Source organism: Phyllostomus discolor, chromosome 2 (genome assembly GCF_004126475.2).
Source record: "Phyllostomus discolor isolate MPI-MPIP mPhyDis1 chromosome 2, mPhyDis1.pri.v3, whole genome shotgun sequence".
Taxonomy (NCBI): Eukaryota; Metazoa; Chordata; class Mammalia; order Chiroptera; family Phyllostomidae; genus Phyllostomus; species Phyllostomus discolor.
In genome coordinates this window covers 136,350,514-136,376,085 of record NC_040904.2, presented here as the reverse complement: position 1 = coordinate 136,376,085, position 25,572 = coordinate 136,350,514, and the positions used below count along the sequence as shown (strand labels likewise).

General features: G+C 34.1%; 1 protein-coding gene across 4 annotated transcripts in view; it reads left to right on the top strand.

Moving 5' to 3' along the window:
• Positions 1-252: 252 nt before the first annotated feature.
• Positions 253-25,572, top strand: part of LRRIQ1 (leucine rich repeats and IQ motif containing 1) — a 229,395-nt gene continuing 204,075 nt past the window's right edge. For 3 of the 4 annotated variants that reach the window (XM_036018605.1, XM_036018604.1, XM_036018606.1), the window contains exons 1-8: positions 253-561; positions 4,364-4,502; positions 6,000-6,111; positions 12,094-12,185; positions 13,611-13,725; positions 14,220-14,443; positions 17,973-18,047; positions 21,388-23,025. In XM_036018605.1, coding sequence (XP_035874498.1) covers positions 4,368-4,502; positions 6,000-6,111; positions 12,094-12,185; positions 13,611-13,725; positions 14,220-14,443; positions 17,973-18,047; positions 21,388-23,025 — 2,391 coding nt within the window. In that variant the 5' untranslated portion in view covers positions 253-561; positions 4,364-4,367. Of the gene's footprint in view, positions 562-4,123; positions 4,503-5,999; positions 6,112-12,093; positions 12,186-13,610; positions 13,726-14,219; positions 14,444-17,972; positions 18,048-21,387; positions 23,026-25,572 lie in introns of those variants that run through there. The other variant, XM_028532854.2, reaches the window with a different exon arrangement.

Here is a 25,572-nt window from a genome sequence, read left to right as displayed (position 1 = left end):
GAAGTGATTTATTATCAACTCTAAATGTTTACTGTAGCCCACTTCCCGCAAAATGAATCGAGGACTGCTGTGACCTATCCGGTAACCACTCGCTAAAGGAAGCTATTAGGGGCTGGACATGCTGCCATTCTGAATGGAAACGTGTTGTAGGTGTAAAGTACACACCAGATTCTCAACAATTAGTGTGCAAAAAAGAATGTATACTTTTTACATTGATCTTAATACTTTTTAACTGATTACATGTTGAAATATTTTATTAAAATTAATTTCATCTCTTTACTTTTTAAAAAGTTGCAACTAGAAGATTTAAGATTACGTATGTGCTTGTATATGTAATTGGACAGGGCTCGTCTAAAGAACCAGTAGATGAGCAGAGAGGAACATGTAATGGAAATAACTTTTACCTTTACCCTATTCTCTCGTCTTCCTTTCTGCATAAAGTTCTGTGTGCCTGTACTTTCTGCTTTATAGCCACTTAACACACACACACACACACAAATTTCCACCAACCTTTGAATTGCACTTTAAGTTAATTTGACTACAGGATCAGATTTTGCACTGGTATGTTCTTTTCATTTTCCTTTAGGCGAGAGAGGCTGTGGCTTAAAATTGACTATTTTTAAACTAGCTTTTAAAATTGTGAAAATAGTACATGTTTATTGTTAAAATAGCACTCAACATAAAGGTATGAAATGAAAATTAAAAGTTTCTTAATGTCTTCCAGAAAGTTTCTGTCTAAAAAAAAAAAAGGTGTGTGTGGTTACATAAAAGTGGTCAGTCTGCATATCTTTCTGCTACTTGCCTTTTTTCAACTACTGCTTCTTGGCTACATTTCCATTGGAGTGCAATAAGTATACTTATATTTTAATAATTTGCATATTATTTTATTTTATGGATCATTTGAATTTTTTAGTGAGTACTTAGCATTAACTTTTACTGGGGTAATTGTAGATTCATCTGCAGTTTTAAAAAATAATACAGAAATATCTCTTGTACACTCTTTTCTCTGTCTCCCAATGTTAATATTTTGTAAACTATAGTATAATAGCATGACCAGTATCATGATATTGATACAATCTGCTTATCTTACTCAAATTTCCTCAATTTTACTTGTACTTGTGTGTACATGTACTATACAATTTTTATTATCTGAATAATATATACTCACTTTTCTATTCCTACAGTCAAAATTGGAACTAAACAGTTCTAACACTATAAGGATCTCTCATGTTGCCCATCTGTCACCATAACCACCTTTCTCCAACAAAATCCACCCCAACTCCTTCCAATCACTAATATGTTCTCTGTTTATAAAATTGTGGCGTTTAAAAATGTTAGAGGAATGGGATCATAAAGTATGTCGTATTTTGGTTTCTCAGCCTACTTCCATGTGGATTCATCTATATCGTGGCATGTATCAATAGTTCATTCTCTTTATTGCTAAGTATTATTCTGTGGTGTGCATATTACTACAGTTGGTTTAACCATTCACTTTTTTCTTTTTTTAATTTAAATTATTTTATTGTTCAATTACAGTTGTCTGTATTTTCTCCCCACCCCTCCCACCTGACCATTCACTTTTGAGGGACATTTTGTTTGTTTCCAATTTGGGAATATTAGGAATACAACTGTTGTGAACATTTTTGTGTGCACGTAAATTTTAATTTTTCTGGGATAATTGCCAAAGAGTGTAGACAGTACCATATTTTGCTGTGTATAAGGCTCACTCTTTGCCCACATTTTTTGAGGGAAAAATAAGGATGCACATAATACATTGGTATAATGATTACATACCATGGGTATAATAATGGTCATAATAATCTGTGTATAATGTGCCCAAAAACATGGGTGTCTGTTATACATGGCAAAATGCAGTACATGCACATCAGTCCAATTAAATCATTTATGTGTGAAATAAAGAATTGTGATATCTATGGCTAGAGAAAAGGCAGGCACAAGAGTTATTTTTTTAGATGGTAGTAAACTTGTATTCATGTGGTGAGGGTCAGTGGAATAAAAGTGTATGATGAGGCAGTAAACATAAGGAATAGTGGATGGACCATAGTTCAGTAGGTGAGCAGTTGTCAGATTCAGAGTAAAAGAGAATTACCCTTTCTTAGGGAGAGGGGCTTCTCTTCTAGTAATATGGGTAAGGAGTGATTTAAGGAAAAGAAGTAGAAAAATGAGGTTGTTTCATTTTCTTTGTTAAATAGACTATAAATTCTATGAAACCAGGTTACTTCTCTCATTTAATCTGTATTTGTAGCATGTAGCCCTTCTCTGAATACATCTGGTAGACTGTTGATTTTAAAAAGTCACAAAATCACAAAAAATCACAAAAAGTTGATTTTGAGATGAATGAGCAAAATAAGGAAAAGGAAGTGGAGGGTGGGGAGAGAGGGAAGGAAGAAGAAAAGAAGAAAGGAAAGAGGAAAGAAAGAAGGAAGGAAAGAAAGAGGGAAGGAAAAGCCAAGAAAACAGAGGTTGAAAGGCTTGAGGAAGGAATGAAACTTTGGAATAACTGGGAAAATAAAATAATTGCTGATTAGTATAGTTGTTTTTAAAATTATTTTTAGTAAAATCCACAGTAATACAGACAAACAAGTAAAACAAACAAATAAAAATACATTACATTATAACTCAAGCACGGATGCATACTTTAGAAATGTCTTTTTTTTAAAAAAAACAATTCTTATCTTTAGTTTATCTAGTGCATTTATAGTTTATTTTCTGGCCTATTCTAACTTTTTCTGTCTTCTATCATTAAAACTTAATAATTGAGCCACTAAATTAATTTCTTTGATCCACTGATGGGTTATGATCTTCAATTTGAAGATGATTAGAAGAGGGAATGTTTGGAAAGATTGCTGGTCAGATGAATAGCTTGGCTGAGCTTGGAGACCACTTGGTAGTGAAGAGCTTAGGTTTTGATTTAAGATGTCTGAATTAGGATCCTGCTCCTCATTAGTTGTTAGCGCAGTGACCATGGACAGTTAAGTAACCTCTTCAAACCTGGGTTTTATCATCTATACAATGACTATAATGACCTTTAACCTGTTCAGTTACTCTGAAGATTATCCATCATACAGTTGTCTTCTAGTGCCTGCCTGGTCATAGCTACTCAATGCATCAAAGCTAATGATGGTGGTTATGGTGATAATGATGATGATGACATGAAGATATGAAGTCTGTCCAGAAAGTGTCCAGCCATGCACTATGAAAAATAGACGTTTATTGAAGAAGATATAAGATACAAGAAACACTGTACATAGGACAATGACATCTCAGTATCTTTCAAAGTAGGCACCTTGGGACAGTTTTCCGATCTTTGTTGATTACAGCTTGTACATGTTCAAAATTCTCAGGTGTTCTGCTTGTTGCAGGCCTTCCAGAACGTGGATCACTTTCAACAGATTCTGGACCCTCTTTGCAGCATTTGTGCCACATTTTTATTTGTGCCGCTCTCATTACATCATCTCCAAAAGCCTCTGAATCATCAAAATAGTTTCTGCAGAGGAATGTTCAAGCTTAACACAAAACTTAATGCAGATTCATTGCTCCACTTGCTCAGTCATTTTGAATGTGATGGCCACACAGTACACATGCTCACTCAGTGGCATCTACCTACCCCACTGACTAGTACAGTAAAGTTATCATTGTTCACGCATGTGCATTCCAGTCCACTCTTCTTGGTTGCTAAATTACATCGATGTCATGCAAACTGTTCTTGTGATACGAACAATGGCTGGACTTTTTTGGACAGACCTTGTATATTATAATACACTAAAATTAATTTGTATCCATTACAAAAGTTAAAAAGTTAAGTGACATAAATAATGATTTTACATGCCATATATTATCCATTATTACATGTTACTGTTGAAAAATTTGTCTATCTCTGGTAAAAATAATAACTCGAGTTAATGAGTAGAAACTAGCCATATATTTCCTCATGCACAGACTTAGGTTGTTCTCTCTGAGTATTTTAATCTCTGAATATTCAAGCTATTCATAGGTATTTTTCCATTAGTCATTTCCATGAGGATAAATTTTACCGTGAACTTTCTTGGTTCAGGAAAGTAAGCTAGCTCATTCCATGTAACTTTTCCCGTAGAGATTTTAAAGTCTATTATTAGAGTTGACCACTTTGTAGTCAAACAGCAAGGAAATAATGAATGATTGGAGAAATCAGTTTTCTTCAACAACCAGAATAAGCTGTGATAAATGTTTGTTGATAAACTAGTATTATGACGTGTTTATGTAGAACAATGTTGTATTATTATGACACATTAAAGAACCCACAGTTTTTAGTGTCATATTAGTCTCTTTAGTTTTCTTTAAATGATTCTGTTTTATTATGAAGGGTAATGGAAGACGATGATGATGCAAAGCTCAAAGAAGAAATAGAAGCTGAACTGGATAAAATCAGTATTTCTTCTTTGGAAAAAGATGATGATGATAGTGATTCAAAATCAGAAACCCAGAGTGATGATAGTGATACAGTAAGTGTTAAATGTTGGACTTTTGAAGCTTTTAAATGGAGTAACCGCTTCAGGAGATATAGTACTTTCTCATGTGTTTCTTATACTTATCTCATGTTTAACTTTTTGGCACCAGGGACCAGTTTCATGGAAGGCAATTTTTCTGTGAACCAGGGTAGGAGGGGTTGGTTTCAGGATGATTCAAGCAAACTGTATTCAAACTCACCTCCTGCTGTGTGGCCTGGTTCCTAACAGGCCTGGATGAGTACCAGTCTGTGGCCTGAGGTTGGGGACTCCTGCTTTAAACAATATATATTGATAGATATTTAAATATAAAAATATGTTGAAGGTGGAAATCACCTATAATTACACATTTGTATTCTTTTATTTTTGGTAAACTTGGAATTATATCATATTATGTGTGTGTGTGTCTGTGTGTGTGTGTTTGATTACCGCTTTTTTACTTAATTGTGAGCATTCTCATGTGATTATGTAAGGATGAAAGCAAAATTTATGTGACAACTTTAGATCTATGTAGTTACTTTTTAAATCAAACTTATTTTTTCCTTTGTGTATTTTCCCCAATGTTTATATGCTTAGAAAATCTGTTCATAATTCATTGTTTTATATCAAAATTCTTAATCCAATGGGAATTTATGTTATGAAATGAAGATCTAATTTGAAATTTTCTTCAGCATATTTAGCTAATATTCCTAGTGTCATTTGTGGGACAACCCAACTCTCTTCTACTAATTTATCATACTTTTTGTATACATTTAATTATTTTGTATATGATCTATCCAAGGCTATCTATTATTTCTGTTACTCTGTTATTTTTTCCCTACTGTAGTTTTATATTTTTAAATTTCAAACTAGTCCAATTTTTTTTTAGTTGTTTTACTGTTTCAAAATCTTCTCAAGTAAGATGTTCCCCAAGACAACCCCATTTGTCCAGTTTCAAAAATAATTATACTTTAAGTTTTAGTGAAGGTTTCAGTAACCTATATTTTACTTTTGGAAAAAATGGATATTTTTACATTAGTATGTCTTTTTATCCATAGCTAATTTAAGTGAAACAAAAATCCTGAGATTCTTAATTTGATTATGAATTCATCAGAATTATGGATATAATTCCTAAGACCTAAAAATGAAAAGCACATTAAGCCCTGGCTGGCATAGCTCAGTGGACTGAGCGCAGGCTGCGAACCAAAGTGTCGCAGGTTCAATTCCCAGTCAAGGTACATGCCTGGGTTGCAGGCTATGACCCCCAGCAACCGCACATCGATGTTTCTCTCTCTCTCTTTCTCCCTCCCTTCCCTCTCTAAAAATAAATAAACAAAATATTTAAAAAAATGAAAAGCACATTTTCACCAAATATATTTGTTTGAACTATGCTTGTTATAGCCCTTTTACCTCATTTACACATTTTTCTCAAAATTTTGGTGTAGAATGAAGTAGGGAATATTTAATATGTAGTTTTGATAAATAATTTAATACTTTCATTATTGAAATTTTTAGGACTTAGATGAATTACCTGAGTCAGTTCTTCACTGTATTAACATCATAAAGAATAAGAGTAAAACTGCTGAAGAGCTCATTCTTCAGGACTTAGAAGACACTGATGTTTTAGGTAAGTACAGGTTTTATCTGTTTGGCAGATAAGTTTTTTTTATTTTGTTAAATATAAAACTTATGATTTAGGAAAGTGCAAGAGATAAGCACCACTTGAAGTGCTGATCTCTGATATTATGAATATATTTTCATTTTTCTTACTACATTCATTTTTCTTACTAACCTTCTTTATGTCTCCAATAAATACTAATCACCAATATTTGTTTAACCATTCCTAATTAAAGCCAGACATTGTATTACTTTACATAAAAGAAAACTAATCATAAGACTATTTTAAATGTATCAGTTTATATATCTTTTAGGAGAAAAATATAATTTATATAAAAAGCCTAGTTATCTTTGTTTTCTTCAACTGAGCAAATTTATTTCTTGGAATTATTCTAAGAATAATATGATGATCAAAGATTTAACTAGACTTAATCATGGGTTGGTTTATACTGTTGAAAAACTATGGCTATAATTTTTCAGTAGGATCTTGGTGTGTTCAACAGTGTACCCATTAAAAAAGGCTATTTAGACAAATATTTAATGACATAAATATTCATGATATATTATTAAAATCATTATAAATATTAATGTAATTTATGCAATATTAGCATAAATCAAAATGTGGGTATTCCTAGATATTCACTTAACAAACTTTACTATGTAAAAGTATCTCTTCCAGCCACTGAGAATACAGCAGAGAACAAAACAGGCTCTGTTGTTCCAATGTTCTAGTGTGCAGAGACAGACAATAAATAAATAAATAAATATGTAACATTTAAACAGAGATAACTGCTATGAAGGAAAAAAGTCAAAATAAGGGGATAACTTCTGGTCATGATGGTGGCATAGGTAGACATGGCTTGTCTCTTCTCATAACCACATCAAAATTACAACTAAAATATAGAACAACCATCACTCAGAACCCTCAGAAATTGAATTGAGTGGAATCTGACAACTACAGAATTAAAGAAACCACATCCATCAAGACTGGTGGGGGGATGCAGAATGGGCTGGTTCTTCACCCATGTGTGGTGAATAAAAATTCGGGAAGGATATATCAGCAGCGAGGAGGCCCAGTACCACACCAGTTCTCCTGGTCAAGATTCCAGTGCCAGGAAGATAAGTCTCCACAGCTTCTTGCTGCAAAAACCAATGAGGATTGAGTTGGTGGAAGAAACTTCTGGAGCCCCAAGCAGTTCAGCTTAAAGAACCGACACATGGACTTACCTACTCAGACTCACTCCCTCTGAGCTCTGGCACTAGGGTAGCAACTTGAAATGTACCAGTGGCACACAGGGAGTAACTGAGGTATCTGGCATCAAGGCAAGCAGAGGCCATTGTTACTTTTTTAAACCTTCCCCTCACAAAGCCACAGAGCTGGCAAGCTTGTGCCATATCAGAGATTCCATCAACCTAGCTAACAGTATTTGACCCACCATGGAGAACCTCAGATACTCTGCTCCACCAACCTACAGGCCCACCCAACCTGCTTTTCCACATGAATGTCTGGTCTTCGCCCATACTGCACAGCTTCCTAAATCCTCTCACACAAGCAACAGTTGGCCTCAGTGAGCCCAGGCCTGGCACTAGCAGCAGCCAGTCTAGATTCACAAGTTGGCTTTGACTGGTAATCTCCAAGCCCAGCACAAGTAGCAGTCTTCTCAGATGGCTTTAGGCAGGGTGGTCCCATGCAAAAACAGTTGGGGGCTGAGCTTAGCCTGCACTACCCAGGAAACTCCAGGGCCAGCACTCCCAGTGGACAACTACAGACCATGTTGGAGCACCACCACTCTGTTCCTGTACAACTGACCCTCCATGGAGGGTGGGGGTTGGTGGTAAGTGGTCACAGCCAATCCTGGGATTTACCCAGGCAGCTGAATGGCCTGGGTAAATCCTTCCCATTGACCTGCCAGTAGCAACCAAGGATCAAATACAAGAGAAATGTGTACTCAGCCCACATGAAGGGTGCACCTTGAATACTCAGCTTGGGTGATGAGAGGTTGTGCCACTGGACCCTATGGGACACCTACTATATTAGCCCATGCTACCAAGACATGGAGTCAAAGCAGCTCTACCTAATACATAGAAACAAACACAGAGAGACTGTCAAAATGAGGAGACAAAGAAACATGACTCAAGTGAAAGAACAGATCAAAACTCGAGAAAGAGCTAAATGGAATGGAGATAAGCAATCTATCATGTGCAGAGTTCAAAACACTGGTTATAAGTGTGTTCAAGGAACTTAGTGAGGACCTTAACAGCATAAAAAAGGTCCAGTCAGAAATAAAGGACACACTAATTAAAACAAAGAATCTTTTACAGGGAAGCAGCTGTAGACTGGATGAAGCTGAGGTCAAACCAGTGATTTGGAACATAACCAAGCAAAAACAAAACAAACAACCAATCATAACAACAAGAAGAAAAAAGAATGAAAAAAAATGAGCATAATGTAAGCAGCCTCTGGGACAACTGCAAGCATTCCAACATTTGCATCATAGGGGTGCCAGAAGGAGAAGAGAAAGAGCAAGAAATTGGGAATCTATTTGAAAAAATGAAATAAAATTTTCCTAATTTGAAGGAAGAGACATGCAAGTCCAGGAAGCACAATGAATCCCAAACAAGATGAATATAAAGAAGCCCACTCCAACACACATCATAATTAAAATGCCAAAGGTTAAAAATAAAGAGAAACTCATAAAAATAATAAGAGAAAAGAAGTTAGTTACCTGCAGGGGTGTTCCCATAAGGCTGTCAGGTGATTTTTCAAACTAAATTTTGCAGGCCAGAAGTGATTGGCAAGAAATATCCAAAGTCATGAAAAGCAGGGACCTATAGCCAAGATTGCACTACCCAGCAAAGCCGTCATTTAGAATTGAATGGCAAATAAAGAGCTTCCCAGATGAGAAAAATACTAAAGGAGTTCATGATCAACAAACCATTATTATACGAAATGTCAAAGGGACTTATTTAAGAAAAAGGATATCAAAAGCAATACAATGGCAAAATACATATCTATTGACAATTGAATCTAAAAAACATAGTAGGCAAACAAGAATAACAGAGGGAGAATCATGGGTACAGAGAACGTTTTGATGGTTGCCAGATGGGAGGGATGTATAGGGGAATTGGTAAAGAAGTGAGGAGATTAAGAAGTACAGATAGGCAGTTATAGAATAGCCACTGGGATGTAAAGTACAGTATAGGAAATGGAGTAGCTGAAGAACTTATGTGAAAGGACATGAACAATGGTGTGGGAATTGCCGAGGGAATGTGGGATGCTGGCTGGAAGTCTGCAAACTCAGGAAAAAAGGGGGAAACTCAGAACAGAAATAACATAATCAATCAAATCTAATTAAAAAAGATAAAAATCAAAAGCAATATAAGGGGTAGCATTTGGAGGTTGCTATATGAGATAAGGTAGTCATGGAAGGCCTTTCTAGGGAGGTGATATTTGAGCAATGACTGAGTTGTAATCCCCATGGCTATCTTAATGAATGAGAAGATGAACCACAAGGATATGTAGAGAGTTGATGTTCCAGAAAGAAGGAATTGTGAAGGTCAAGGCACACGGAGTGGGCTTAATGTGTTTGAAGGGCAGTCAGCCTTTGTGGTTGTAAAAATCTAACAATACAGGGGTCAGATCATATAGGGCTTTTATAAACCATGGTGGACTATTACAATAGTATGGCATAGATGAAACTAATTTGAGTATATATGATGAAAAGTCATATTCTAGAATATTTTTTATGTTAAAAGAACCAAAAGGATTATTGATGGATTGGTATGAAAGAAAGAGAAGTAGGTGGCTCCAAGATTTTTGTTTTGAGCATTTGTATGAATGGATATGTAGAGACTTGCTATATGTAGATGCTTCAAGTTATGGCAGTGAGTATTTGTAGTTGAATTATGAGGGGTTTAATGATATATTCATTTATTTTTACCAAGACCTACACAATAAAAATATAAATATATTGGCGATTATATAGCCTAATTATGTGAAAAGTCAAAGGTAACAATTTTATAAAATGAGTACATGAAAGGTTATATAACTATAATAGTGGCAGTGGTTTAGAAGATTATGAGAGCCCTTATTATGAAAATTATGAACTCTAGCCAAATAGGTTTAATAATCTCTATGAGTAACATAATTTTCCAAGAAAATTCAAATTATCAAAGTTGATTTAAAAAATGGAAAACATTAAATCAATAATCTGGCAAGGCAGTGGAAAGAGATTTCTTTTTAAATGTCTTTAGAAACTAGGAATAATTTTGCAGTTGAATTCTTATAGTCTATCAAGGGGCAAAAACATCTGCAGATGATATAAGCTACATATTTCTAAAATAAAACTGTATAGGTATAACACACTACAGAAACCAGAAGCTAATTTCATTTATGCATTAGGTGTATTGATTAGGCCTCTTAGTCTAGACATCAGAAGCCATTTGGCTACTTTAAGTGGTAAGGTTTTGGGGGGTATTTGTGTGTTTGTTTTTATGAGTAGAGGAGATGTTCTGGTAACTTACTGCTGCAAAAAATCTTGGTAGTTTAAAAGAACAATTTGTTATTATCTTTTATAGTTTTGTGGCTTATCTGAGCAGTTAGTTCTTGCTTGGATTTCATGCATTTGGAGTCAGATGTTGATTAAGGAGCAGTCATCTGGAATCTTTACTGGACTGTGATTCCAGGATGGCTCACTCAAACATCTGGCAGTTGATGCCAATTGGTGGCTGGGTGTTCAGCTGGTGCTGTCAGCCAGAGGCACCTACATGTGGTCTCTCCCTGTGGCTTGCATGGCACCTGCATAATGAGAAGAAGCATCCCACAAACAAAATACTAAGGTGGAACCTTGTAAGGCTTCTTATGACATATTTTTAGAAGTTATGCAACATTATTTCTACCACATCATGATGGTTACGGTTCTGTAAGAATGTAACCAGGAAAGAAATCTTTGGAGACTAGCTACTACAATAAATAACACATTGTTGATAGAACTGAAGAAACAGACTGTAGGTGGAATATCCAACATGTACAAAATACACACACACAGATTGTAGAACCTGTCTGCTGGTGGAGCTGCTGTCTAATATAATAAGAAAATTCAGAGACATTTATCTACACTCCCATTTCTGAATCAAAGCTCCTTCTATTTATCATGGTCTGGCCCCCCCCCCCCCAAAATATTAAAATTGAAATATAGCTCCCTGTCGCTCTTCACACATAATATTTTTATAAAAATAAAGACACAAATATATCATTTAGTAGAACCTAAATCACCCTTAAGAACTTATCCTCAGAGGAATCTGGAGAATGTTATTTTTTGCTCTATAGCCTCTCACACAGAAAGCATGCCAGAAAGATTGTGAATAGTTGCTGAAGTTGAAAATTTGTATCTGAAAAAATAGGTGTAAATGACCAGTTAACCAGCAGAATGATCCCCTTTAAAAATAATTTACTGTACGTAATTTATAGTATCCGAGTGATATAACACATTAAGTGAAAAAGGAAGAGAAGCATAACTTACATCTGCATAGATGACAAAAATACTTGATAAAATTCAACAAAAACTCATAAAATAAAGTTTACTTCATTTGCCTGTTAGTTATTATAATCTTTTAACCGATACTTTTATTAAAGTGGTTTCCATATCTTGGGTAAGATTATATTGCCAGTTTCTAGCAGGTAGAATTAAACCTCTGTTTGTTTCTAATAAGGATGTCACACATCAAACAAAACTTTATTCTGGGTATGTGGAGAATAAACTTCAGAATACAAAAGGTGATAAAGAATTAGTGATATAAAAATGTGTCACTTTTTGGAAAACAGTTACAGATTTCCTCTGTCTTTATTCTCTGTTGTTTTCTGTGGTCTTGAGTTACTGATCAAGAATGTGCTGCAACAGAATTTGAAATTGAAGGATGATGAAGCATTTTGGAATTTTAGCATGTTGTTCCCTACTCTAGTATTTAGTTATAATATTTTTTCTTTCTCTAGGTTGTACCTATGGAGCAGTTTCTAATAATCATATGCATTTAAGGATAGAACTATCAACTGAATATAAAGAAAAATTAGATCAATTAACAAAGGTAAATGTTCAACATTTGACTAACAGTACTCAATGTTACAGTTAGGAATTTACTTTTCCCTCTTACACTGGATAGTTCACCAATTTAAAGTTCACTAATTTAAAAATTAAAAACAAATATTTTTAAGGAAATTATTTTTGGTTTTGTACCTGCATTGTCATATAAAATAAAACCACTCAAAATTCAACCTTTAAAAATATTAGAAATAGTGATTTGAAGCATCAGTACTTAGGAATTTAATGTATATGTAGATAAGACAGTAGAACTATTTTTGCATGATTTCTCCCTAAAACTCTTACTAAAAAATTTAATATACTCTGTTTATTGCCTTGGTTAGAAATGTAATATGTGCCAACAGAGACTTTAAATACTCTATAGAAACTTTAAACTCAGAATATCTTACGTTAGTTTTTATTTAAAGATAAAATTAAATTCTCTAAAAAAATAAGAGTTAAGGGAAGTTAGCATTTTTGGTTAAAATCCCCACAAATTTCTTATAGAGGTTCAACATTCTGGATTCATTTTAAACTCCCATTTTACCAAACTCTATTGCTGCTCTCTAAGATGTCTAAAATAATGTGAAATAATATGTATGTTTCTTATTTGCTGTTTTGATAACACTAAAACTTGAAATACTAATTTTGAATTATATCACAGTGCTATTTCACTGGAATAGATAACCTGTTTCTTTCCATCTAAAGTCCAGTAGAAATCTAATTATGGAAAATATTAATCAAAATTATATCTTAATGTATAATTCAGGTTAAAGTAGATAGTAGTTTTTATTTTATTTTATTTTACTTTTAAATTTATTTTTAAAGACTTTATTTATCAACTTTTAGAGAGTGGAGAAAGGAGGGAGAAAGAGACGGAGGAAAACATCAATGTGGGAGAGATACATCAATCTGTTGCCTCTTGCACACCCCCAGCTAGGGATCTGGGCTGCAACCCAGGCATGTGCCCTGACTAAGAATCAAACCAGTGATCTCTTAGTTCACAGGTACTGCTCAATCCACTCAGCCACATCAGCCAGGGCATTTCTGTTTTTGAAACACTGAATATACTAGCAGTGTGTATATGTGAGCAGTCACTACAGATAAGAAAGATAGAAATATATTAGTAGGAAAGCAAATATTAGTAGGGATATTTTAAATAATTATCAAGCAAGTTAATTATTGTGGATTGATATTATAGATTGATTAGAGTTCTAAATAACAAGATTAAAATAAAGTCATTCTAAATGGGAAAAACTTTATTATACACCATAAAGACAAAATCATTAATGTGCTAGAAAATTGTATTTGAGGGGGTTTAAAGTAAATAAAGTTGTAGACATGTGTAGAGATATTCTCTACATTATTAAAGTGATAGCTTTTCACTCTATTTTGGTTTTCTGTAATCATTGGTACTCTTTTAACCACTTAGATATTATCTGAAATAGAAAAAGAAGAATTTCTGAGAAGTAAAACGCACTGTGGCAGTCCCGATTCTGTTCCAGAGACGGGTCCTCATGAACATGGGGATGAATATGTTTTGCCAGGTGGACTAAACTGCTCAATGATAATTTTGATAATTTTTACCTGATCATAGATAGCTATCTGAGAAAATTTATAATCTTTTTTCCTTTGATAATCAATATTTAAAATTATGCTTTCATTATACTTATTCAATTACATACTCATAGTTTTCTTTTTACCTTCTAAATGAACTTGATTTAAATATGTGTATAATTTTTCTGCATATATAGCTGACAGCAATAGACATACCCAGCCTTGAATTTATTACGTACCCCTTATAACACATAGTTTTCGATTAAGTTTTATGGAGTAGTTTAAAGCAAGTTTTATGTTCTCTTTATTGACGACAGTAGGATTTTCATGTATATTTAAGAATGTATATTTTTTGTATTTTATCACATTTTCTTTGGTAATATGTTGAAATTTGTTATTGCTTTCAAAATTACTTTTATTCTTTACATTAGATCACTTTTGACAGGTTTGATCTCAAATAAATTATTTTTCTTTATGAATGCAGATGATGGTGAAATAAAATTTGGGTACTGTGAAGTGGAAGAAAGATGTAGGCAATCTTTTGAGGCTTGGCAAGGTAAACAGAAAGAACTAGAAGACCAAGAGAAAGAAACTCTCAAAGCTCATAGGGATAGAGAAGAAAAGGAATTTCAAGAAGAAGAAGAGAAGAGACATTGCTGGATGGAACAATTTGAAGTTGAAAAGAAGAAACTAGAGAATATTCAAAAGGTTTTTCATTTTGTATTTCATATATTTTTTCTGAATCAGTAGCTACTTATGAAGAGTATTGATATTTTGTATTTGTATTATAGTGTGCATTGAGCTCTGTTGTATGATTTTTAATTACTCCCAATAATAGAAGCAATTGACTATGCATTAACAATACTTAATATGATTTCCTTGATTCATTTTTATTGAAATTTATTGGAATTGCCATACTGCCTTGGATCATTGGAGTGCCTATAGTCTTTGAAGTTTCAAAGACAGTCCTAAAAAGGCTGACATTTATATCAAACTGTTACTTTTTTAATACCCTTCTAATCATAGGAAAAGGCAACAATTTTTTTTTATCACACAGTGCCCTTGCAATATACTGTGATATATAGCAGTTAAGTAAAAGATATTTGGTTGAAGAGGTTCAACTGTGTAGATGATGGTTTGTCCTTCATCTCCATAACTGAGCTAATTCCTCAGACTAGAAATTTTTTGTTATGGAAGACTTTTGTGTCATTGTTATGTCTGTATTTCAGTTTTTCTCTCAACCCCACCTCAAGAGGTCTACACCCTCATGTCATGGTCATGGCATGTTGAGAAACAGGTGAATATTTAGGACCTTACTTGTGGGCTGTCATGATCCTTAGAATGTTTAGATGAAAGGCTGCGCTGACTTCTCTGTCTTACATCACTTGCTTCACATAGTGTTTCACATAGAGAAATTAGCATGTGGTCATCTAGGCAGTTTAGGATGTTCTAGCCCTCCATGTTGCATACATTGCATTTTCTGACTGTATAGAAAATAAACTAAAAATAATTATAATTTCGAAGAACTGGTTTGGCCACAGTTTTTTTCTAACGAAGTCTAAATCTTTAGCCTTCCTTTAGTTATAGTTATATTTCCTGTTCACAAATCAGATTAATATGATTATTTCCATCATAAAATTATTATTTAAAAATGACATTAATAGGTTTAGTGAATTCCTGAATATGTGCTTTGTTATGCCTTGGGGCTTAAAACTTTCCAGTGGGGCCATTACATGATTTTATAATGATGGGTTCTAAACATGTTATTCACTGCCTCTTAGTAGTTCTTTTCTGTGCTTCTTGTTAGCGTCCTCTTCTATTCTGCAAAACTGCTATTATAAGTCTCTTTCCATGAGTTCTGCCCAATTGCTCTCTCCACATCATTAGCATATAAACACCTATATACAAGGTTTTTGTACATCAATTATGAGCTTCCTCTTCTTTCAGATCCCGTATCTGGTTAGCATGAACCAGTAAGAAATGTTTCTTCCTTATACCAAGGTTAGCTTTTCCTCCTCTGCTCTATCATTTTCCAGTTTACCCCTGCTTTTTCTTATATGCAAAATACCCTTATCAGTTTCCTCCTTTCTTACTGTTTATAAGCTTGTTTAATTTTCTGCCATCCTAGAAACAAAACAGGAAAAACCATGAAATCACCTTTGTTCATTTACCTCACTTTTTTTTAAAGATTTTATTTATTTATTTTTAGAGAGGGAAAGGGAGGGAGAAAAAGAGGGAGAGAAACGTCAATGTGTAATTGACTCTCACATGGCCCTCACTGGGGACCCCGCCCACACCCCCAGCACTGGGAATCAACCATTTGATTCACAGGCTACAACCACTGAGCCACACCAACCAGGGCTCATTTGTCTCACTTTTTTCAAGCTCTTTAGCTCTAGTTATCATAGTCTGGCTTCTTAAAAGAGTGTGATTTTTGCTACATCTATTTCATTGTCCCTTATTCAAGGTAATCCTGCTAGGTGTTTACTACCACGCGCTGAGTGAAACTGACGAAAGCAGCCAATGACTTCTAAGTTACTGTGCTCACAGGCTCTTTTTCAGTTCTTATTGTAGTCTCTGTTGCATTTTATGCCAGTAAAAATTTAATTGTTGACCATTTTTCTTTTCCATGACTTCCGTGGGACCACACTAAGTTAATTCTTTCTTACATATTTGGAAATCCCCCTTGATATCCATTCTAAGCTTCTTTTTTCTTTCTCCTTGAATATGATATTACCAAGGCTTTCATCCTTTGCCCTTTCTTTTCTTATTCTGTATAGTTTTTCTCTCAATAATCTCATTGATGGCCTTGACTGTTCAGAGCTAAATCTATATGTATAACAAAAAATTGAACTACATAACTCTCCTGCATTAGTTCACATTCAGAACTTAATGTATCTAAAACAGAGTGCATTGTCTTTCCTTCTGAATCATGCTCCTCCTCTGGTATTCTGTATTTTGATGAGCGGCTATATTCTACTGCCATCATAATCCAAGCTAGAAAGATAAGGGCCATTTTTACTCTTCCTTCTCTTTTATTATCCTCTTCTTTAAAAAAAATAGTTGTATTATCCATCTTTTCATCCATTTAGTTACTGCTACTCCATGGTTCATGCCCAGCTTTGGATACTTATTATATTTTCTAATTGATCTCCTTACTTTTTGTCTGTTACAGACTCATCCACCATAGTGCTCTCAGAAGGATATTTATTTTTTTAGTTACTTACCTTCTTCAATCCCATCAAAAGTTCCCATAGCACATATAAGATAATGTCTAAAGAAATTTGTCCATTACGTTTATATCTATTCAGTTGGCTGTTTGTGGTAACTTCATGTTTTCATTGTCTCTGTATCTGTTCTTGCTCCTGCCACACTATCCACATAGGCCCTCATCGATTCTCACCCGGACTTCACTAATAACTGCCTTATGATCTCATTGGTGTCTGCCTGGCTTCCTGTCTCTAATTCTACCTAATGTGACATTATGATTTTTCCTAAAATCAGAGCTGTAATCATTTTTCTAGTTCAAAAACATTTAATGAATGCCTAAAATGTCTGTTTAACTTCTTGGAAGCCTAGTCGTTTCAAATACAATCTTCTGCATGATACCATTCATGATTCTCCAGTTATAATACTGATCGCCACTGTGATCCTCTATAGTCTTCTTTTGTTATAAACTTATTCTGTTAAATTTGGAGTAATGTGTGAACTTTTGAGAATGTTCCCATATTGAAGGTAAAGTTTTAGAGTTACAGGGATTGTGTTTTATTGATTTTTTTAATTTTTCAGATCCTTCACAAAATATGTGCTAACTAAATATTATTAAAAGAAAACCATTACCACTGAACCATTTTTTTATGTGAATTAAATGGGACGGCATGGAGAAAAAAATACTGTAATGCAAAGCTCACTTTACAAACATTATTATTTGTAATTTTTGAATTGCCCAACATTATTTCTAGATGATGCTCTTTATTAAGTGAATAAACATGTTCAAATAAGTAAAACAACTTTCCAAGGTTAAAAACATCTTTATCTATTCAAAATGGAAACCCGAGATGTTATTTATATGACACTTTAGGTTGAAATTTAAGCTTTTATCTCAGGACTAATAACTGGGCACCATTGGGTGAGTTGTTTTAACCATTATTATAAATAAATGTTGTGAGAATCATGTATAATGAACATAATATTTTTCACATTTGCTTATAATATTTTAATACTACTATGTGTTCAGCAAGAGCAGGCCTGGATGAATGATGAACTCCATAAAGAAGAGGAAATGTGGAAAGAGAAATTTAAACAACATGAGGTATCTATTTGCTGTTTTTCCTTAGTGCAATAATTATTCTTCATTTGAAATAAATGATTATGCGTAAAATGGAAAATTTAAAATAATATTATCTAGATGGTATAGGGTTTAACTTACTAAAGTTTTAAATATTCATGAATCATTAGAAACTTTTCTTGAAATAGAATGTCATAAATAATGAAAATTAACTGCTTGGTAAGTATGTCTATATAAAACTATAATTCTAAAATTTCTTTTAAAGCTCAAGCAAACATACTGTTGTGAGCATTTCATTGTGATTGAAAACTGTCTGCAAACCAAAGTGTCGCAGTTTCGATTCCCAGTCAGGGTACACGCCTGGGTTGCAGGCCATGAGCCCCAGCAACTGCACATTGATGTTTCTCTCTCTCTCTCTTTCTCCTTCCCTTCCCTCTCTAAAAATTAATAAATAAAATCTTAAAAAAAGAAAGACATTTCTAAAAAAAAAGAAAATTGTTATGAAAAATTACTTTTTTTAATTTCTAAAGATTTTATTTATTCATTTAAATAAATGAATAAATAAAAGGGGGTGGGGGGAGAGAGGGAGAGAAACATCTATCAGTTGCCTTTGACAGGCCCCGCACTGGGCATCTGGCTCCGCTTCACAGGCTGATGCTCAATCTACCAAGCCACACCAGCAAGGGAGAAAACTTGGTGCATTTCTTGAACATAATTAATTGAATGTACTAAATAACCCCTTTGAATTTAAAATGATTCTCTTGACATGTTTATTAAATTTTAACTTTTATTTATTTCACAGTTTTTATATAAAGTTATTTTAAGTAATTACAAGTATAAAGTAGATAAAAACTTCTATAATCCTGCTGTTCAGCTAAACATGTTACCTTTCTTTGTATTTCAAGTCTTTCCTTTATTTATATGAACACCCAGAAAAGATAGGTTTCTACTGGCCACATTTTTTTTATTGAAATATGTTTGACATATAACATTGTATAAAGTTTAAGGTTAAAACATATTGACTTATATAGTTGCGTATTATAATATAATTGTCTCTACTATTCATCTTTAAAGAAAAAACATTGGTTAGGCCTGTAAGGAGACAGATTGTATAAATGACCAAAAAAAAAAAAAAGACCATAGTATCTTACCTGCAGGTAACTCAAATGTCAGAATTAGAAGAGACATTAAAATAGCTAAAACTAGCATGCAATAGCAAAATAGTTACATAGGTGACATGAAAAGAGAATTAGAATCTATAATGAAATATCAAGTGCACATTTTAGAGTTGAAAATTTCAGTATATAAAGTTAAATTTCAGTGGATATTTGACAGTAGATTTGACACAATGAGAGAGAATTAGTGAAATTGACCTGAGATTAATAGAAAATATCCAAATTAAAGCACATAGAGGACAAAAATTGGAAAGGCAGAAAAGAACACAAATATGTGATACATAGTGTAAAGATAAAAACGTGTATAATATTAATCTTAGAAGGAAAGGAGAGAGAGAAAGGAACAGAATCAATGGGTTTGAAGAGATAATAGTTGAAATGGTTTTAAATTATTTTTAAAAAATCGATCTGAACATTAAAAGATGATTAATGATTCCCAAGTAGAACCTATATAAAGAAAATCACACTTGGAAACTATTGAAATTGAAGACAAAAGGGAAGATAGTCTTAAAAGCAGCCAGAAGAAAAAACACACATTATATAAAAAGAGCAAGAGTAAACTAACAGCTGACTTCTTAAGTGAAATGATAGAAGGAATAAGACAGAATAAAAAAAATAAGTGCTAAGTGCTAATTAGTGGTTTTTGATTATCAGTGTTCCTTGAATCCTGATTCTTCCTCTACTCTTTGGACCAGTTTTCGTTTCCTGTAGTATATACCGAAACACTTGTTAAGAAACATTTTTGGATGGCAAATTTTCTCAACCTTTGTGCCTTTGAAAATGTTTTTATTTTGCTTTTAAAGCTGGATGATTTGTTTCCTTGGTTTTACAGTCCAGATTTATTACCATTGACTTTTAACAGTTTAAAGATATAACTCCATTGCATATTTTAATTTTGCTTATTGGATTATTTTTTTTACATTTTACATTCATCCACACATATTTATTGGTCTTCTGTTGTCTTCCAGGCACTTCTCTAAGTCTTCAAGATACAGCAGTGTATCAAACAGAAAATAACCCCTGCCTCCAGGGATGTTGCATTTCTTAGGGTTCTGAACTATAATACCATTTATACCAATGTAGTGTGTGTGTGTGTGTGTGTGTGTGTGTGTGTGGGAGAGAGAGTTATGAGTGTTACCTCAGTTCTTTATGTTACGAGCTTTTCTGTTATGAACAGAAAACATTTTCTGTTTCCTTCAATTTTTCTCAGTTCTTTACTCTGGAACTTCTACTAGTCATGCGAGTTTCTGTGTTGATCTTTTTATACCTAAACATCTTTGTCATATATTTCATGTTGTTATTTTGTATGCTGTTTTGGGAAAATACCTAATTTAGAAGTTTTTCTTTAGGTCATCAGCTGTTAAGCCATTCTATTTTGATTTTTAAGTCATTATTTTTATTTGAGCACTTACATTATATTTTTAGTGAGCTTATTTCTGTTTAAACATGTCTTTTTCTAATTTTTCTTTATTTACATTTTTGGTTTAATAACTCTATGTTCTCAGAAGTTGATTCTTCTGCTTATTAGTTTCATTGCCTTACATCATTTCTGTCTGTTTTGGTCAAATTTTGCTGAATTTTGTGTTTATTTTTGTTTTAGGATTCTAGTGACAGTAACATTTTCTGACCTAACTCCAAATTGTCTCCTTTATATAATATATGCATATCAATTTCCTTAATAGTTATGAAAGAATAAGATGTGTGACTAGGCTAATTCTTCATATTCCTTCGATGATGATTTGCATCACCTTCCTGGTATCATGTCTCACAAAAATAATTTCCTGCTTCTGCAGTCCCTGTCCTGGCTCTCGGAGTCTATTTTATCAGAACTTCCATCTCAGAAAGTTGGAGTCTTTTTCTCCTACATAAATTTTGGCTTGTGGTTTCTCTTGATTTTTTTCTCTGTGTCAATTAGATTTCATATGCTTTCTTTCCTCAAGGAATTCCTCAATTTAATCTAGTTGGCTTAGGATAGTCATGTTAGAGTATCAACTTACTAACTTGATAGAAGCTCCTAAATATTTTAAAAATTAATATCCTTTAAAATAAGTGACTTGAGTTTTTCTAAGAAAATTTTATAGTAACTTATTATTTTAGTTTTAGTATTTATTTTTAATCTCTGTTTTAGGTTATATTGTGATAACATTGCACATTTAGTTTGTGCTAACTGCTATTTATCTTTATTTTAGGAGTTTATTAGAAACCTGAATTTACAAATGGAAGAAGAAAGAACAAGATTTAAAGACCTACAGGAAAAAGAAAAAATGCGCTTATTAAAAATGCAGCATAATGCAGCTGTAAAAATTCAAACTAAATATAGAGCATTTGTGGCCTACCAAAAATATGGTCCGATTATAAAAGAACAAATAGAAAATAAGAAAAAAAAAGCACTAGAGTGGAAAGAAAAGGAAGCAAAAATACGACAGATTGAAGAAGAAAAACAAAAAAGATTAGAGGAGGAAAAAAAGATAGAAGAAGAGACACAAAGACAGAAAGAAGAAGAAAGAAAAAGTAGAGAAAAAGAATATGAGGAAAAAAAGAATATTGTGAGACAAGAAAGACAGCAACTACTAAACAAAGAAAAATTCAAATTAAAAGAAGATGCAAGAAAACAGCTAGTAATAAGTAGATCATTAAAAAAGGGAGGACATAATGCCACATATTTAACTGTCAAAAATATATCAAAGAATGAGAATGAAACAGGCAAAATGCTAGGGGATGAAAAGTCAAAAAAGTGGGAAGATGTTCCACCTTGGGTAGCTAAAGAATTGAATGAAAGAGAAAATAGAGATAAACAACTTATACTGAAAAAATCAACACAAGTGCAATTAGAAGAATGTATATCAAACCAAGGAATTTTGGCAGAATTTAAAATGAAAGAAAAAAATGAAAACCTAGCAAAACAGTGTTCAGAAAAATTGGTCAAGCAAGCAAGAAAATATGAAAATACAGACCAAAAAAATGAATTGGAAAACCCAGATGTAAAAGAACATGTAGAAGAACACTTTCAGCTGCAAGAATTAATCTGTCCAATAGCCCAAAAGGAAAACACCGTGGAGGCTACTGTAAATGAGAATCTAACACAAGAAACCCACGTAATAACATTAGAGCATAATCAAGAAGTTAATGAAGTGAAAAACAAGAAAGGACAGAAAATAATACAAAATAATCAACACAGTAAGATACAAAAAGTAGAAAAGGCAGAGATATCAGAACAGAAGGGAACTTTATCTGGAGAGGATAACATTTCAGTGATTTCAATGAAACAAGAACTACTACCATTAAAATTAGAAAATTCTGAATATGTAGGGGGAAAAGTAATATTACAAGGAAACAAAATTGATTTAAAATCTAAAGAAACTGAGGAGAACCCAAAGGGCAATGCTCTGAATAGTGATGTAATTATTAATGCCAGTGATGCTATGATAAATGTAGAAGGCAAAGTAAACAAGCAAAATTATGATTCAGCTAGATATACTTGCTGTGATGACTTAGGTGGCTATAATACCCAAAACTCCTTGCTTTTTAAACAAGGAAACTCTCTAAAGTCTCATATTAAAGAAATTCCAGAAGAGTGTCATGAAAATAGAGCTGAATGTAGAAGTGTTGTGACCTGCTCTGCCCCGGAGACAGCACTTCTATCCTCTATTGAAGAAAAAAGGCTAGCCTGGATAAGGTCATTTAAACCCTGGTTGGAAATTTTAGAGCAAAATCAACAAAAGAAGATTGTTAAGAAGAAGAGACTTGTGAAATGTCCAGCCAACACGATGCCCCCCTTGAATACACTAGATATTCTTCAGTGTGGCTCCTGGAGTACTTTACAACAGGTATTTGTAATTGTGTAATACATTGTCTTTTTAACTTGCAATTGGTTCTCTAAATGTAACTTTTAAAATCTTGGTAGAATGCATATTTTATATTCACGAATTCCATCCCTTAATCAGTGACATTGTTAATGAAATTTTGCCTTCATATAAAAGGGGATGTGCCTGAAAGATATCAAATTATTATAGGAATCTTCTCCCTCAGTGAATCATTGTTACGAGCTTTGCTTTATATCTTTTTTTTACGTTTACATTTATTCTTTTTAATTTTTTATTATATTTTCTTAATTATGTTATTACAGTTGTCCCACTTTTTTCCTATTTACCTCCCCTCCAGCTAGCATTCCCCCAATCCTCACGCCATTATTCATGTCTATTGGTCATGCATAGGTTCTTTGACTACTCTAATTCTTATACTGTACTTTACATGGCTATTCTGTAATTACCTATTTGTACTTCTTAATCCTCTCACCACTTTACCTATTCCCCTCTACACACCTCACATATAGCAACCATCAAAATGCTGTCTGTGTTGGTGATTCTGTCTCTGTTCTTGTTTGCTTAGTTTGTTTTTTAGATTCAATTGTTGATAGATAAATATTGCCATTTCATTTGTTCATATTTTTGATCTTCTTATTCTTTTTTTTAAGATTGTATTTATTTATTTTTAGAGAGGGAAGGGAGGGAGAAGCAGAGGGAGAATCAATGTACGGTTGCTGGGGGCCGTGGCCTGCAACCCAAGCATGTGCCCTGACCGGGAATCGAACCTGCTATGCTTTGGTTCACAGCCTGCGCTCAATCCACTGAGCTACGCCAGCCAGGGCTGATCTTCTTATTCTTAAATAAGTCCCTTTAACATTTCATATAATGGTTTGTCAATGATGAACTCCTTTAATTTTTTTCTTGTCTGAGAAGCTTTTTATCTGATCTTCAATTCTAAATGATAGCTTTGCTGGGTAGAGCAATCTTGGCTGTAGGTCCCTGTTTTTCATGATTTCGATTTCTTGTCAATCCCTTCTAGCCTGCAAAGTTTCTTTTGAGAAATTAGCTGACAGTCTTATGGGAATGCCTCTGTAGGTAACTAACTTCTCTTGCTGCTTTTAAGATTCTCTCTTTATCTTTAACCTTTGCCATTTTAATTATGATGTGTCTTGGAGTGGGCCTCTTTGCATTCATCTTGTTTGGGACTCTTGTGTGCTTCTTGGACTTGCATGTCTATTTCCTTCGCCAAATTAAGGAAACTTTTTTCATTATTTTTTTCAAATAAATTTCCAATTTCTTGCTCTTTCTCTTCTCCTTCTGGGACCCCTATGATATAAATGTTGGACCTCTTGAAGTTGTCCCAGAGGCTGCCTACACTATCCTTGTTTTTTTGGATTCTCTTTTCTTCTTGTTGTTCTGATTGGTTGTTTTTTGCTTCTTTATGTTCCAAATCATTAATTTGATTCTTGGCTTCATCCATTGTACTGTTGTTTCTGTGTGAATTGTTCTTTATTTCAGTTAGTATATCCTTTGTTTCTGACTGGACCTTTTTTATGCTGTTGAGGTCCTCACTAAATTCCTTGAATACCCTTGTAAGCAGTGTTTTGAACTCTGCATTTGTTAGATTGCTTATCTCCATTTTATTTATTTTATTGCTTATGTTTCTGGAATTTGATCTGTTCTTTCATTTGAGTCATGTTTCTTTGTCTCCTCATTTTGGCAGCCTCCCTGTGTTTGTTTCTATGTATTAGATAGAGCTGTTATGACTCCCTGTCTTGGTAGTGTGGACTAATAGTAGAGGTCCTATAGGGTCTTGTGGCACAGCCTCCCCTCACCTAAGCTGGGTATTCAAGGTGAGCCCTTCATGTGGGCTGAGTACAACCTCTTCTTGTAGTTGAGCCTTCATTGTTATTGGCAGATCATGGGAAAAATTTACCCAGGCCAGTAACCTGCAAGGATTGGCTGTGACTACTGACCACTGCCATCTGTCCTCTGTGGAGCATCAGCTGTTTGGGGGCAGGAGGTGGTGCTCCACCATGGTCTGTAGCTGTTCACTGGGTATGCAGGCCATGGGGTTTCCTGGGCACTGCTAGCCAAGGTCAGCCCCCACCTCTTTTGCGCGGGGCCACCCTGCCTGAGTTATAAAGCAATCTGAGATGGCTGCAACTTGTGCTGGACTTGGAGATTCTCAGGTGAAACCAAGCTGTGAACCTAGGCTGGTTGCTGCTCACACCAGGCCTGGGGCTCCTTAGCAAGACTTAGGGAGGCTGGGGGCTCACCGAGGCTGACTGTTGCTTATTGATAGGATTTAGGAAATTAGGAAGCATGAACCAAGACCAGACATTCATATGGGAAAGCAGCTTGGGTGGGCATGTAAGTTGGATACTATGGAGTCTCGGGATCTCCAGGGGGAAGCAAACAGTATTAGCCAGGTTGATGGAGTCTCAGATATGGCACCAGCCAGCCAGCTCTGTGGCTCTGGGTGGGTAGGGTTTAGAAAAGGGGCACTGGCCTCTGCCTACCTTTCTATCTATGAGAAAGCTGTTCCCCAGTTCCTGCCTGATGCCA